This window comes from Lepisma saccharinum, chromosome 30 (genome assembly GCF_977018435.1).
Source record: "Lepisma saccharinum chromosome 30, izLepSacc3.1, whole genome shotgun sequence".
NCBI classification, from domain to species: Eukaryota; Metazoa; Arthropoda; class Insecta; order Zygentoma; family Lepismatidae; genus Lepisma; species Lepisma saccharinum.
In genome coordinates, this window is record NC_139258.1 from 5,375,843 (window position 1) to 5,392,920 (window position 17,078).

A 17,078-nucleotide genomic window follows, 5' to 3' on the forward strand; every position below is an offset into this window, starting at 1 on the left:
TTGTAGCATGCAGTGACCTAATAAGGTTCAAAGGTAAGCGATGCAACTTTGTGCGGATACTGCAAACACGAGATTCCAACGTGAAACAATGGAAAAGCGCTTATGTAAGATAGAAATATCTTACCATACAAACTTGAGAACACGGAGTTGTGACAAGAGCATTCGAGTCAGAGTTTATTCATCAAAAAATTCCGTTACAAAGCTTCCTCTAAGAAGTTGAGAATGCAAATGGTGGCGATAATACCGGTATTCATAACTAGATTTTTAGGTTTTAAAAAAAGTGAGCTTGTAGGTTCCTAAAAATCTTAAGTTAGGCTCGGAAAATCCTGAAGTACGTTCAAAAAAACTAAAAATAGTTCAAAAATCCTGAAAAATGCTGATTAGGTATAGCCACCGGCAATGTGCGACATAAAAATCCTGTAAAACCTTTAAAAATATATAGAAACCTAAAGAAAAACGTGATTGATTTAGGCACATAAACCTAAAATAGGTTATAACAAGCAAAATAGTGTTTTTTAGACACTATAAACTTCAATTATAACACCATTAAGCCTTGTTTCCATGATATGAAAAACTCAATAACCAAGGCAGAGATTTATTTTATTATAAAACATAAACTAAAATAAAGTGTGAGATAACAACCACATTCTCTTTCAGTTGACAAGGGAAAGCCACCTGCTAGATTGTTCCAGAACTACTTTCTAATAGTCTGGAGGGGAGTATTTTTGTGTATATATACCGTCCTGTTTTGTACCTTGTTACTGACATGTCCTTCCCGGACGTATGAACAGTCTGCTGAAGTACATCATCCCGCCTGATAGATATGAATCTTGGAATAGAAGTTACGAGATTAATGAAAGTTCATGTGATAATTTTTGTGCTGCTGTTACTATGATTTTTAGTGCATTTCGTTATGATGTAAAATGTTGTTCTTAATTGCATAATCAAGATAAATATATTCTGAACCTAGATGTTAACACGTAAGTCCTGAGTTTGTTAATTTACTGCAAATCTTAATGTTTTCCCGTGCCCTGGGAGGTATCACGTGTATACCGATATACAGTCTCATGTTAGTCAATCTCAATTTGTATTGAGATAAATCTATTCTTATGGTTATTAATATTCTACAGTTGAACCTGGCACGACCGTGTCAATAATTTGGCGCCCAACGTGGGGCCACGAACACATTGTGCATTAGCTATGTTAATCTTTGGTAACGTGTTTTAGATTTGCAGTTGACTCAGAACTTTTGATCCGCAACAATGGAAAAGAAAATATTAAGAAGTGGAACCAAAGCTTCATGTGTTGATGAAAGCACAGTTCATGTGTTTTGCTGTGAGACTACATCAAGGCTTGATGATACGTTTGTTTGCACTGAGTGTCACAATACTTTTCATTTGAATTGTGCAAAGTTAAAGTCACCAAAGGAAAGTAATTCTCCTGGTGAATTAGCATGTCTCGCATGCAAAGAAAAACTTGCAGTTCCTGTTGTTCCTGTTACTGCTGATTTGCTTGCGTCATTGCAGCGAATGCTGGAGGCAAATTCCAGCAACCTGGAAACTAGAATCGAGGAAAAAATGGCCGAAAATTCTAGTAATCTAGAACTTAGAATCCAGGAAAGGATTACCGAAAATTCTAGTAATCTAGAACTTAGAATCCAGGAAAGGATTACGGAAAATGCTAATAATCTAGAATCTAGAATGCGGGAACATTCTGATAGCTTGGAGGCTAAGTTACACGAGAACTCTAGGAGGTTAGAGGATAAACTCCAGGAAAATATGAGTATATTGGAGCACAGTTTACAACTAAAACTAGAAGAAAGTAGTAGAACTCTTGAGTGCCGGCTAGAAGCAAGGATGGAGGAGAAACTGTCCCATAGTTGTTCACAACTCGCTGCGTCCAATTCAGAGATGGGACGGAGGATCGAACAACTGACTCTGCAAATGTCTGAGGGACAGCAGAAATTGAACGAAAACCTTGAAATTGAGATGATGAGCTTACGTCAAGCGTGTCAGTCAAATTCTCAGCAGCTGGAATCTAAACTCCATGAAACAGTTGTTCTGTTGAGGGAAGAAGCTGAGCAGACCAAGGAGGACTTCCGAAAGGAAATCACTGAAACACAGAGTGGTTTCAGGGAAGAAATGTCCAGAGAGTTGGATAACCAGGTGACCAGTATGGCATATCAGCTGAGAGAGAACTTGAATTTGCGAGTTGTAGAGACGGTGGCAGAAAACCTTAAAAGCAGCACGGAGGGTCCTAGAGAGAATGCTGAAGAGTGGAAAAATGATATGGAATCCAAACAAGGGAAGCTTTCTTTAGACATGCGTAATCTTTGTGACGAAGTGGCTCAAATTTCAACCACTTTAAGCAAGTTGCCACTCTCCGGTGAACCAGAGTTACCGCGGATGGACCAGCTGGGCCCGCCTTTTCGAAGGTTGCTGTCTCCTAGTCGTTCTGAGGTCTCTTCGGGGCAACGAAACCGTACACATGTAAAGAAAAGACGCCACAGAGAGATCGTTTCCAGTTCTTCAGGCAGCGAGTCGATTTTATCGGAAAAGAGAAAAGAAAGAAAATCTCGAATCAATGCTACGCGTAGTGGAATGACTCCCCGGATGGCTGACCTGAATTCCATGCGGAAATTCGACGGAAATATTATAGCCACTTCGGCTGAGATTTATCTCAAAGAATTAGATACCAACCTTGAGATCCTTCAGATCCCGCATAGATACAGGCTGGAGATTATTCCTCGTTTGCTAACGGGCATGGCTTATCATTGGTTCTACTCTCATAAGAATGATTTCCACACATATTCAGATTTCCGTAGGGCGTTTAAGAGGCGTTTTGCGTCTTCAGAGGCAAAAGAAAGGGAGTTGGCATCTGTTAGGGCCAAACGGTACAATAAAAACAATGACAATAGTTTGGAAGAATATGTTTGGTCTGTATACTCTGCTTACATAAACCTGAGTAGCCACTACACAGAGCATGAGGTGGTAAACCTCATAATCGGCCAATTGCCATATAAAGTGAAGCAATTGTGTATGGCCCACGCACCCGTAACTGTTGATTTGCTTGCAGATTTTGTTAAGAGATACGAGCAAGCGGAAGAGCAGGATGCTTGGCGAACTGCGTGGAGGAAGGAGAATCCTACTCACCAGAACAACAGAGATATTCCAGGCAACTCGGCAAACAGAAACCCGAGGGTTCGTATGGTCCAGAGGCCGAATAATTACCTTGAAAATCGCCCTGCAGGTCCATATAGAAACGGCAATCGTTATCGTCAACAAAGCCAAAATAGGCAGAGACGTGAGTATGCTGCTCCCAGATACGAACCTTGTGAGAGACCACGAAATGAGAACCGTGTATCTTCACCGGAGCACAGTGAACCTTTGAGGGAAGGTCGTAGCTCTCCACGATTCCAAGCGGCGAGCAGTGGCTTACAAACAGATGCTGCAGTGTCGTACCCTAGTAACGAGCAGCAACAGAGCGTTGAGCTGACCAGAAATTTTTGCTGGGAGAATGGAGCAAATCTCGACCAGGTGCGGGATTTTACCCCACGCCTGGCATAGAAACGTCCCCTTCTGATGTCGGGCGGTCTCGGATAGAACTGGGGCCTGCAGAAAATATTTCCCAGTCTGTAAATAATGATCTGAAGCTGGTGTTTGTTATTAATCATGAAGAGAGTGAGTTTCTTTACAAATTGTGTCAGGCTAGTCAGTCTAAAAACTTTGGAAGAGCGCCTGAGTTCAAGGCACGTGTAGCAAATGTTGATATCACTTGTATAGTGGACACTGCAGCTGAAATATCTGTTCTGAGTCTCGAGATTTGGAAGAAAATAAAGCAAAATTTGCCAGGGGCCATGTTACAAGGTACTCCAGTGGTACGACTTGTTGATTTCGCTGGAAAAAGTCGAACTCGAGTTGTGGGAAAGCGCAGAATCGTGCTGGAAATTGCTGAGAACACCATACCTTTAGAAATTTTTGTTGTGAAGGATTTGCCTTCAGACTTATTATTGGGTTATTCGTTCCTGCAGAAATATGAAGCAGAGATCAATCTCAAGCATAAGAAGTTGTATCTAATAGTGGATGGAGAGCCAATTGAGCAAAAGCTAGATGATGATGATTCCGTTGATAAGCAAATGAGCGTCCGGAGGATTGAAGCTAGCTACGATAAATGGGCTACACCGCTAGAGGATATAAGGGAGAAGATTGACTCCAGTGAATTATTGGCTAAGGAACAAAGAGCCGAATTGTTCGAGATATTTATTGCCCATAGTAAGGTGTTTTCAGAGAGGCCTGGCACTGCCAAGAACTTAGTTTGTGATATTCATTTGTCCAGTACCGTTCCAGTGAGTCAAAAACCGTACCCGATTCCAGTGGCAAAAAGAGCAAAACTGGAGGCTGAACTGCAAAAATGGAAAGATTGGGAAATAATTGTGCCTTGTAACTCTCCGTACTTGAACCCGCTCATTGTTGTGGACAAACCGGATGGTTCTGTACGTCCGTGTGTAGATTTTCGGTTGTTGAACAAGTTTGTTATTGTTCCTAGAAGTTCTGTTGAACCAATAGACGAAGCACTCCAGAAATTTAAAGGTGCCAAGTACTTCACTAGTTTTGATTTGGTATCCGGGTATCTGCAGATTCCTGTAAAGCAAGAATGCCAGTCATACACTGCATTTTCTTATAAAGGATGTTTACAAAAATGCCTTTCGGAATAGCTAACGCAGTTTCAGTTTTTGTTTCGGCTATGCATTCTACATTTGGGCCCGAAACTGATTCATTTCTGACCCAGTATATCGACGATTTATTACTGTTCGATTGTGATTTGCAGAAACATTTCCGGCACATTAATTATGTTTTGACCAGACTAGAAGAAGTTGGAATGACGGTGAAGTTGAAGAAATGTGACTTAGTTAAGTCGGAAATATTATATTTAGGCCATATTGTTTCTGGGGATTCCATCCGAACTGATCCTAAGAAGAACGACGCCATTTTAAATTTTCCTAGACCTAGAAATAGAAAAGACGTTAGGAAATTTTTGGGACTTGCCGGTTGGAGGAGAAAGTACATTGAAAATTTTGCAGTGAAAGTGCAACCACTTACTTATCTTTTGTCCAAAGATGTGAAATTTCAATGGACAGAAGTAGAAAATGAAGCTTTCGAATTGACGAAACTTGATTTGGTTAGTGCACCTGCGCTATCGCAACCAGATTTTACTAAAGAATTTTGTCTACAGTCAGATGCATGTGGAAAAGGGCTTGGTTGCGTTTTGTTCCAGACAGATGGACATGATATTTTCGTTATCCAATCTGCTAGCCGAAAGTTACGTAACAATGAACTTCATTTTTCTGTTCATGAACTTGAGTGCCTTGCTATATTATTTGGAATAGAACGCTTTGCAGTCTATCTTAAGGGGCGAACATTTAAAATTTATACTGATCATAAAGGACTACAGTGGCTGCAAAATAGTAAAAATTGGAATAGTCGATTGACCCGTTGGTCTTTGAAAATCCAATCATATCAGTTCGAAATAGTGTATGTTAGTGGAAAGGAAAACATTATTCCTGATACGTTATCTAGATATCCTGTGAAGGCAGATACTGAGAGCAAGCTGGAGTCTGATTGTCTGCATTACCACATAAATTTTCTCTGGGAAGAAGATGAAGATGAAGAAGTGAGTGATTGGAAAGAAGCCCAGGCTAAAGATTCTTTTTGCAGTGAAATGATTGCTAAACTTCAGCAGCCTACTGAAAACGAAGATGCAGGCATGACCAGGTTACGGAAGTCCTTTAAACTTCATCATGGATTGCTGTTTAGAAGTTACAGTGGGGAGGCTCCACAATACAAGTTGTGTGTTCCGAATTCCAGACGTCCCGAGCTGCTGAAAAAAATTCATGATGACGGCGGTCATTTTGGTGTGGGAAAGTGTTATAGGCAATTGCAATCCCGATATTATTGGAAAAAAATGAAACCTGATATTTCTAACTATATCCGTGATTGCCTGATTTGTGCAAAAGTGAAGCCTGACAAGTTAGGTATCATGAAGGAAAAGCTGCACATTAGTGGAAAGGAACCTCATGAGATGCTTTCCATTGACCTTATTGGAAAGTTACCGCCTTCTTCAGGGTACTATTATATTCTCAGCCTTATAGATGTTTTCTCCAGGTTCGTCACAGTTTATCCTGTGCGGAAGGCTAGTACCGTTGAGATAATTCGATTAATGAAGGAGAGATATTTCGCCCATTATCCAGCTGTTAAACTAATTTTGTCGGATAGAGGATCCCAGTTCACTTCCAGGTCATGGCAGAGTTTCATCGAATCCATGGGAATGAAACATGTGTGTACGACGCCCTACCACCCTCAAGGAAACTTAGTAGAGAGAGCAAACCAAGAGATAACTCGTTTACTTAGGGTTTATTGCCAGCACGATCACCAGGTTTGGTCCAAGCATCTTCATGAAGTTGCCTGGTTAATTAACAATTCTCTTTCTGAAGTTACAGGATATTCACCCATTGAATTGTTTTTCCACCATTCAGTTCCACCACAAGTGCTAAGAGATTTTCCATGGCCTGTGTCAGAAGACGGTGAGAAAGACTGGCAGAGTAAGGTTGTTCAAGTGCAGTTAAGGGAACGATATTCTGTGCAGAGGCGGAAACTGAAGCAGAAGTGCCATGCTTTGCAGTTGAAAGAGGATGACCTGGTGCTGCTAAGAAGTCATCGTCCAAGTTCAGCTGTTAACCGAACCATTTCCAAGTTGTTTTATTTGTGGACAGGACCGTTCATAGCTACCCAAGTGAAATTCAACACGGCAGTGTTATTGGACACAAAAACTAGTAAGGAAGTGTGCAAGATAAATTTCGACAATCTGAAGATTTTTAATTGTTCTCCAGACATGAGGAAAATACTTTTAGAAGGTTGAATCCAAAATCTCCTAGACTGTGAGTGCTTCCACGAGTCGTCGTCGATTTTGTTTCTCAATGGAGGGGGCGATTGACATGTCCTTCCCGGACGTATGAACAGTCTGCTGAAGTACATCATCCCGCCTGATAGATATGAATCTTGGAATAGAAGTTACGAGATTAATGAAAGTTCATGTGATAATTTTTGTGCTGCTGTTACTATGATTTTTAGTGCATTTCGTTATGATGTAAAATGTTGTTCTTAATTGCATAATCAAGATAAATATATTCTGAACCTAGATGTTAACACGTAAGTCCTGAGTTTGTTAATTTACTGCAAATCTTAATGTTTTCCCGTGCCCTGGGAGGTATCACGTGTATACCGATATACAGTCTCATGTTAGTCAATCTCAATTTGTATTGAGATAAATCTATTCTTATGGTTATTAATATTCTACAGTTGAACCTGGCACGACCGTGTCATTACATTTGTACAGAGTCCGAAGAAGACCTTGCTAGAAGGTTGAAACGTTACGTTTAATTTATGTTTTATAATAAAATAAATTGCTGACCAAGGCAGAGTATATATAAAACTTTATCAGTTGTTGCTTTTTTTAACGAAACGCTGACATAACTTATTATTTCTTACATACCTGTAAACGAAAAAAAATGTTGGAAACTTAAAATCCGATGTCTATTTATAACTTAGTTTTCATATTTTCCGTCATTGTAACTTGAAACAAAGTGTATTCTGTATGCGATTTTGGGTCTACAAATGGCGTGGTGGAAACGATCACGTATGGCCAAGTCTGGATAAAATTTTATCCAGATATTCGGATTATACCAAATGTCCAAATATCCGAATGATGTGTACATTAGGGTGGAACGAAAAAAAATTCTAATAGTGCAGAAAAGTTGCCATTCGATGTAAAAACGAGATGGTAATCGGAGCATGTCTTGAGGTGCCGCAAGTTCATAAATTTGATTATTTTTTTTTGCTCTATTTCAACCTTTTTCTCTACAGGGTGGCTCAAAAAGTCACTTAACACCCCCGGTACAAGGCCACTGCAGTGCGCGACATAGAAATGGTGATGACCAATCGTTATCAGGCCAAGGGGGAACCACATTGACGCCACCCGCACGGTCGGCGGCCATCTTGATGTCCGCTATCTTGAATTCAACTTCAGAATTTTAAATGGGAACGGGGTGATATGATATATCAAATCAGGCTAGAATTTCACGAGAAATGCAATGGTGAAGGTTTTTTTTAGAAGTATCTTTAACCAGTAAAAAGTTATGACTGATTTCTTGCACCAATTTGCTCCTTTTCGAGGTGTTAGAAAAATGCCCTTAAAATTTGTTTAGCGCATCGGTAATGCATCGAAATCAAAGTGACGTCTAGGAAGAGAAGTTTGCATGCCATTGCATAAGATTTTAATTGGATACATCCATGAAGAGTTGCGCATTATGAATGGTTGTTGCGAACAATTACCAGTGTGACGCTTCCATGAAAAGAAAAGTCCTTCACAGTGACAAGGCTAATGTTGTTGTTCATAAGGAAGTACATAAACAGAATATTCTATGCTTTTTATCTGATAACCCATTTTCGACACATCAAAACTGAATGGTTAGAACTGGTAAGTTAATGGTGTGGCGTTCTGTGTGGAACACGATTGGTTAGTCAATTTTTCATCAACGGAACCTTAAATGCTTAGGGCTACTTGGATTTGTTAAATAAACAGGTTTTTTCATCCTTGCTTATGGAAGAAGGTACTTTTTACAGAGTTTTTTCAATAGGGAGGAACACCAGAACACTATGGGAACCTTGTGAAGCAGTTTCTGTCCAAAGTTAGTTATCAGATGACAAGGTTCTGTTTATGAACTTCCTTATGAACATAAACATTACCCTTGTCACTGTGAAGGACTTTTGATTCAATGGAAGCGTCACACTGTAAATTGTTATGGACAACCATTCATAATGCGCAGCTCTTTGTGTATGTATCCGATTAAAATCGTGTGGAATGGCATGCGAACTTCTCTCCCTAGACATCACTTTGATCTCGATGCATTACCGATGCGCTAAACAAATTTTAAGGGCATTTTTCTAACACCTCGAAAAGGAGCAAATTGGTGCAAGAAATCAGTCATAACTTTTTACTGGTTAAAGATACTTCTAAAAAACCTTCACCATTGCATTTCTCGTGAAATTCTAGCCTGATTTGATATATCATATCACCCCCTTCCCATTTAAAATTCTGAAATTGAATTCAAGATGGCGGACATCAAGATGGCCGCCGACCGCGCGGGTGGCGTCAATGTGGTTCCCCCTTGGCCTGATAACGATTGGTCATCACCATTTCCAAGTTGCGCACTGCAGTGGCCTTGAACCGAGGGTGTTAAGTGACTTTTTGAGCCACCCTGTAGTTTCTAATTTGCCCAAATCAAAAAGTTCGTACTTTTTATGCCTTTTTACTAATAGAGCAAACATTTTTGGGTGGTTTTAAATTTATGGTGAGGATAAAAAAATATTAAATTTAAAACCCCCCAAAAAGTTTGTTATATTAATAAAAAGGCATAAATAGTACGAACTTTTTTGATTTGGGCAAATAAGAAACTAGAGAAAAAGGTTGAAATAGAGCAAAAAAAAATCAAATTTATGAAACTTTATCGTACTTGCAGCACCTCAAGACATGTTCGTGTTTCGCTGTACGGATTTTCTACAAATCCTTTATCAAATCTGTACTATCCGGAATATCCATTGCATCCGAAACGAATATCGGATAATTTGAAATCCTGTTTTTGTGGCCTTTTCTACAGTAATAATGTCGCCTTGTAATCTAAGGATACTGGATTCGTTCCTTGATGATGGCTCATCGCATAGCGGTTCGTATCCTATGAGTTTGTTTTCAAGTTAAGTTTATGCACAGAGAGGCTAATCGGGACTGGGCCTACAGCAGGGTGCACCTGGGGGGATAGGGGGATTTCCCCCACCAACAATCTTGTCCTGAAAAATCCCCCCACTAAAAATTGCCGGGTGGAGAGTTTTCGTTATAACAACAAAGGATAGGCTATTAGTTGGGACTGAAAATGTACTTTACTAAGGATAATATCAAAAATACTCACAAAGTATTATGTTTGCCAGTTACATGCTCTCTCTTTCTCTCTGTGTGGCCTCACAGATGGCGCAGTGATAGCGTCGTCGCCTTGTAATCAAGGGGTCCCGGGTTCGATACCCGGTGGAGGTACATAGTGGTTCGGATCACACTTTAAACTGTAGGTCCAGTCCCGATTTGCCTTACTGTGCATAAAGTGGAATTAAAACACCAAGTCATGCAAGCAATCAATCAATCTTTCTCTCTCTCTCTCTCTCTTTCTCTCTCTCTCTCAAGAGATCATTAACAGATCTACAGCAATAAGAAATAAGAAGAAAGATATTACTATGAAATCTAATTGATGATTTGTATTAAAGCCCCTATCACACGGAACTGGATTTCTAGTAGGAATGCCCTAGTTGGCGCTGAACTAACTTTCTAGGTAGCAACCATGGCCGCCTGGCTGACTGCTTGACTGGTTTGGAGGAATAGGACATGTTCTAATTGCTACTTGCTTTCCTAGACTGGATTCTGTGGAACAGCCAATCAGAGCAAAGTTTCGCCATGTGAAGATAATCTGAGTGTGCAAAGGAACGCTTTTGTCTGTGGTTTTCGAGTGTTACTCCAGCAATGTATAACGTATACAGCATGAAAGGCGCGTTGAGTTGCACCATCTATGCCGAGTGCACGGTGTTTACATTTGAAACAACTAAAATATTTTTCCATACGTGTACAGTAAACGTTGTAAAGTATGTATTTAAGCAGCGCCATTGTTTTGTACCTAATAACGTTTTATACGAAACGTTATTCCTCTCGGTTGAATAGTTATTGGCTTTTAAAAATGTGAAGTGATACATTGTTTACATCTCACGCGGCCGACATTACAACTTCCCTCGTATGGGAACACGACAAGTACGCTGATAAGTATCGTGTGAGGCGAAAACTAGCAAATTGATAGCAAGTCCAGCGCCAGCTAGGGCATACCTACTGGAAATCCAGTTCCGTGTGATGCGGGCTTAAGAGACAGCAAAAACTAAACCATTTCAACTATTTTTTAATTTATTTACATCTTTATTAAAGGAATTAGTTTGCTACTTTATAATATCTGAAATATACATAAAAGTAACGAATTAATTTCTTTATATGTATTTAATAATAATATAGAGTATATAATCGTAAAATATATGCGTGTGTATGTTAGTTTGAGATCTTCTTTCCCTCACCAGCCTTCAACGATTTCTCAGCCTGACCAACAGTTTAAAGTGGGATCCGATCCACTATGTGCCTCCTCCGGGTATCGAACCCGGAACCCCTTGATTACAAGGCGACGCCATTAACACTGCGACACCTGGAAGACCCTTTTAAAAGTTTAGAACGAAATTATTGTGAGTTCCTTGAACTTAGATTGTCGTATTTGGAGATATATACATGTAAAAAAGGATTAATCTACCGAAATATCATATGCGCTATTATTGATGCTGGATTGAGGAGTAGGCAAGAGTTCATTTAGAGGGGGTGGGGTGCAGGGGTCCGCCCCCCAGAAAGGCTTACCAAGTTCGTATAATCGTTGAGCATTTGTTGCATAATCGATGGTTATTAATTTCCTCTAAACTTATTGGAAGGCAAGGGTTATATTTGGATCATACAGCTTTGAATGACAGTACCTAGAGCAGCTAGTACACCTATGAATAGGTGGTCTTATAGCTCTATTCTTAAACCATCATTTTACCCATGCTATGAAAGCACATTAGGAGATGTAGGGCCCAACACATTTTCGATCTCAGCCATTTTAGATGTGATGTGATCATTACCACGCACCGACTGTCTTTTCCCCCAGGGTTGCCCCCAGGTACCCATTGATTTGAGGCTGGGTGAGCGCCAGAGCCGCTTTATGCGGAAAAATTCCGACCTTAGGTCACCCACACCGAGAATCGAACCCTGGTCTCCCGCGTGGCAGTCAGACGCACTACCGACTACACCATCGCGGTTCTGTAATAACAATTTATTTAATATATTTCTTTAAAATTTAAACATTATTATTCCTGAGACAGTTAAGCCTCCTCGGGTTCGATACCCGGCGGAGGCACAAGTGGTTTGGGTCCCACTTTAAACTGTAGGTCCAGTCCCGATTAGCCTTTCTGTGCATAAAGTGGACTTTCGGGCCTCTCCCATGGCGCAGTGGTAGCGTCATTGCCTTGTAATCAAAGGGTCCCGGGTTCGATACCCGGTGGAGGCACAAGTGGTTTGGGTCCCATTTTAAACTGTAGGTCCAGTCCCGATTAGCCTTTCTGTGCATAAAGTGGACTTAAAACACCAACCCAAACTCAACCAACTCATAAAGTGGACTTATTCTAGACACGTGTCTGGTAATAGGGATAGGAAAGATAGATGAAATTAAATAACTTACCTCAGTTTCAAAGTGTCGCACCCATCCTGACTTCCTTCCAGTGTCCCGTAGTAATAGCAGAAGCAGTAGACAAACTACTACGAATAGACCAACGCGTCGGGCGACCTTTCGTCCGATACTGCGGACCATCTTCTCGCCTAAGAGCTCGAGCGGTACAAGGCAAATAGTTTATGCATTTGATTCAGCTGTGGAAGACTTGAAAAAAGTACAAATATCGCGCGGCGGGCCCCTGTTTTTTGAAAAAAAAATCTTTTCGGCGCCCCCCTTGCTAACTGGCATGATTGAGCATTTTTTTTTTTTTTTACGTTCCGTCGGACACGTTTTCTCGAAGTTACGCAATGGTTGTCGAGAAGGAAGGAGGGTGGTGATTGGAGGGGGGAAAAGAGACCGGGGTTGAAACACACATCCACACGCACGCAGGACACACGCTCGCCGGCCGTTTTACATGCTCACTGCGGCAGTGCGGCAAGTCATCGGCGACTGACTAGCTCTCGCTGCGGTCCGCGCCAAGGATCAATGTTAATCGCGATCTGTGCGCATGCGCGGCCGTGGCGATTGCCAACGCTCAACTTTCGCTAATTTGTGCAATTTAAAGTTCCCGATTGGATCCGGTCGCCGCGTTCTGCGTGAATTGTCTCCGCAGCAGGACTCTTTATCCACAGTTGCATTTTTTGCGTCGCTTTTCTGCCACTTGGAGCGATTAAATTGATGAGAAGCGAGTCACGAAGGCAAGGTCTCGAATCTAGAAATTTCGGTGGCGGTTTCTGAAAGTAATTCTTGTTTGTTTGAATTTGTTTTTAATTGATTTGCTTTATTCTACTTCGCTCTTCTGCCACTTTTGGCTAATTTGCGAAGATGGGGATGAGTGATGATATTTTAAATCGTCTACTTTACCATATCGATAGAGCACTTATTTCGGGAGAAATGCGAAAAGGTCAGATGTTGTTTTACAGTTTACTGAGCTAAACAAATGAGAGTAGGAGGAGAAGAGTAGGTGCGGAAGGATGCGCCAGCACTTACCTCTGCTTCCTGGCGGCGGCACTGGCTGCTACCATCAATAATCCACCAACTAATTACAACTGAAAAATAAGGCCTGGTGACAGGGCACCCTTCGCTTAAATAGTAGCCAGTTCCGCTGTACTTTGCAATCTCCGTTTCCTGTGGAATTCTCTGCAAGTCGGAGCATTCCAGGAGACGGAGGAAACTGGGCGTGAAGTACACCAGGGAGCAAACGTTCTGCACCCGCATCCCTAGCCATCTACAATATGATGAAATTGATGAATGGACACTCTCAAACATGCATGCCCAAGCCGGGATTCGAACCCGGGACCCCTGACGTCTTATCGCGATGTGTAATCACTCCGCCATGGGGGCCAGTAATAGTTGAAAAACAATGGTCTTATTAGTAGTACAGGTGCACGGGTACCACAACAGAAAATGAGGTATAGTGAGGTACACAGTGTTGCTAACTCCTCACTTGAAAAAATCACCAAGGTTTTTGTTTTTGGGTCTAACCTAACCTCAAGCAAGGAGCTGGCAACACTGCTTGAGGCTTTTTCTCGCAGTGTTGCTAACTCACCCCAAGAAAATTTCACCATGTGATATTTCACAGGCGAAGCTAACCTACAAATGGGAGTTGCCAACACTGATTAGTGGAGGTGCACGGGTTCTGCGCTATTATTTGTGATTCAGTGTTGCCAACTCACCCCAAGAATATTTCACCATGTGATATTTTACAGGCGAAGCTAACCTACAAATGGGAGTTGGCAACATTGACTAGTGGAGGTGCACGGGTTCTGCGCTATTATTTGCGATTCAGTGTTGCCAACTCACCCCAATAATATTTCACCACATGTTATTTTACAGGCGAAGCTAACCTACGAATGAGAGTTAGCAATACTGGCAACATCAATTGCGGTTCAGTGTTGCCAACTCACCTCAAGAATATTTCACCATGTGATATTTTACAGGCGAAGCTAACCTACAAATAGAAGTTGACAACACTGGTAACATCAATTGCGGTTCAATGTTGCCAACTTACCTGAAGAATATTTCACCTTGTGATATTTTACAAGCGAAGCTAACCTACAAATAGAAGTTGACAACACTGGTAACATCAATTGCGGTTCAATGTTGCCAACTTACCTGAAGAATATTTCATCATGTGATATTTTACAGGCGAAGCTAACCTACAAATGGGAGTTGGCAACACTGATTAGTGGAGGTGCACGAGTTCAAGAACATCAATTGCCAGTGTTGCCAACTCACCCTAAGAATATTTCACCATGATATTTTACAGACGAAGCTAACCTACGAATGGGCAACACAGACTAGTGGAGGTTGGTGGGTTTTGCAACATTAATTGCCAGTGTTGCCAACTCACCTTAAGAATATTCCACCATATGATATTTTACAAGCGAAGCTAACCTACGAATGGGCAACACTGACTAGTGGAGGTGACCGGGGTTGCGTCCGAATCAGCAGCAGATGTCACCTGCACCGTTACATCCGGGGACTCAGCTAATTTTTGTTGCCCCCGAATTTGCGGTAGACGTGGAGTCGGAGGGAAGAGCAGAGAGGCGCGACAGATGAACTCGCTGTGACGCTGCGCTTGGCAGCCATATTCTAACTTTCATTTTGCACAGGCAACATTTACTGATTAGAGGATGTAAAACTCAGTTATATTTTAATATTTTATCGATAATGAATGCAGAAAACGTAAATGATGAAATAGCGTGTTATATTTTTAATATGAGTAGTTAGGTGGAAATCATTGACATGTTTGTTTGCGCCCCACGCAGTGGGTGAAGTTCGGGCTGGCACCTGGCGGGAAAAGTGACAGGCGTACTACAAGGGGACATGCAGATTCGGACGACTTGGACGTGACTTCGACGGCACGCGAGAGCAACGGGGAGAGAACAGGGTGGAGCGCTTGCCAATCCGGACACGGCCTTTGTAAACCTCTCCTGCGGGAACGAAGTGCTGTACATGCATACGCGCGCGCTGGCGCCTCTTATTATTTTTCGTATTGTGACGCAAACAAACAAACAAATAATTTTTTTTATTTTTTTAAGATTCCTGGCCCCTAACCCCGCCAGGGTGCGTGGTGCCCAACCCAAAAAGGTTCTAATGGCTGCGGTTCTAGATAGCCGCACCTCTGTAGAGTTTCACGTGTTTTTTTTTGTATCTACAATCATATTTTTCTTATATATTTTTTTTAATTTTTTTTATAGGGTTGATTAAAGCACATATTTGAGGAAGACAGCACTACCCATATATAAATAAACCCCTCAAACTAACACCAATTAGAATTAGCTTACAAAATTTTTCTCATAAGGCATTTTTGTTTTGTAAACACTCTACCACCAACAGATCACATATAAATAAACATACCCCGAAAAAAATGCCCTCTATGAAAAGTTGCCCTGTGTGCAAAAAAACTATATTAAGCAAAAATTTTGCAAGACATTGTCGCACCTGCGTGCCAGACAAGCATTTGGCTGCCACTGAACTGTGTTCCGGATGCAATAAACATATTACGATTGCGTATGCCAGGAAGCATAAGCTTACTTGTTTAAGCAAAAGTACATCTGGGACTCAACCGTCGACCAGCTCAACCAAGAGGAAAGCGGAAGCCGACTCGCTACCATCCGCCAAGCGCATCAAAACTGTGGCGAAAGCGAACCAGTCTGCTTTCCAGCATTTGTTAGAGGACTTTCCTTTTACTTCGGAGGACTCATGCGACGTGCGTAGCTTTTTGGAGAACATGCAAGCCCAAATTATTTCTATTCTCGGCAACGCACTGGCTACGCACTCCTCCACTAAATTCTATGCATCGCTTTGTTGCTGGTACAAAAAGCCGTCTGATGAAATTTACAGCTTCTGCCACAACACCAAGGCGAAGACGCTGCATTTGGCGGATGTCGAAAACCTAGAGGACATCTACAGCAAGTTTGTTGAGGAGCTGCTGGCAAAGCAAGAAGAACATGAAGCTAAGGGCTCGGGGGGTTCGCTGTGTGGTGAGCCTCACGAGCTGCGCGTCAAACTTTCCAAGTTTGTGCCTCTCTCTGCCTCCAGCTACGTCCGCTTACCAAAAGCAATTGCGGCAAAGACGGCCGTCCTGAACATCCAAAATAAAGATAACAAGTGCTTCGTATGGTGTGTGCTTGCGGCGTTGCACCCTGTCGACTGGAAAAACAATCCACACCGAGTTAACCACTACCTACCCTATGAGCCAGAGCTGGAAGATGCGATGGCTGGGATTGACTACCCGGTGGAGGTCTCGGACATTCGCAAGTTCGAGGCCCGTACACACAACCCTCGGTTGGCCATCAACGTTTATGGCCTCATCGACGAAAATGTGGTTTTCCCTATCCGGGTGAGCGACGTAGACGACGACGGTGCGCAGGAAATTCACCTTCTGCTCATCAAGAATGAAACTCACCATCACTACACCCTCATCCGTTCTCTCTCTAGACTTGTTTCGAGCCAGCTGAGCAAAGACAAAACCCACATAGAAGTTTGTCCCAGGTGCTTGTCTAAATTTCGTAATCAAAAACAGCAGGATTACCAGCGCATCAGAGGTCCCAACATCGCTGCCGAGAAGCTCGCTAACCACAAGCTCTACTGCAAAGCCAACGAACCTGGGTTGGCAGACTTGCCCAAACCTGGCACCGTGGAGCGT

General features: G+C 41.9%; 2 protein-coding genes across 3 annotated transcripts in view; one reads left to right on the forward strand and one right to left on the reverse strand.

Moving 5' to 3' along the window:
* The window catches only part of LOC145981789 (carbohydrate sulfotransferase 11), a 54,890-nt gene extending 42,017 nt beyond the window's left edge, over nucleotides 1-12,873 (reverse strand). Inside the window, exon 1 of the mRNA XM_083115208.1 lies at nucleotides 12,395-12,873. Coding sequence (XP_082971334.1) covers nucleotides 12,395-12,523 — 129 coding nt within the window. The 5' untranslated portion in view covers nucleotides 12,524-12,873. The remainder of the gene's footprint in view (nucleotides 1-12,394) is intronic.
* The window catches only part of LOC145981788 (uncharacterized), a 173,109-nt gene that overhangs the window by 85,511 nt on the left and 70,520 nt on the right, over nucleotides 1-17,078 (forward strand). The gene's annotated exons all lie outside the window — the stretch shown is intronic.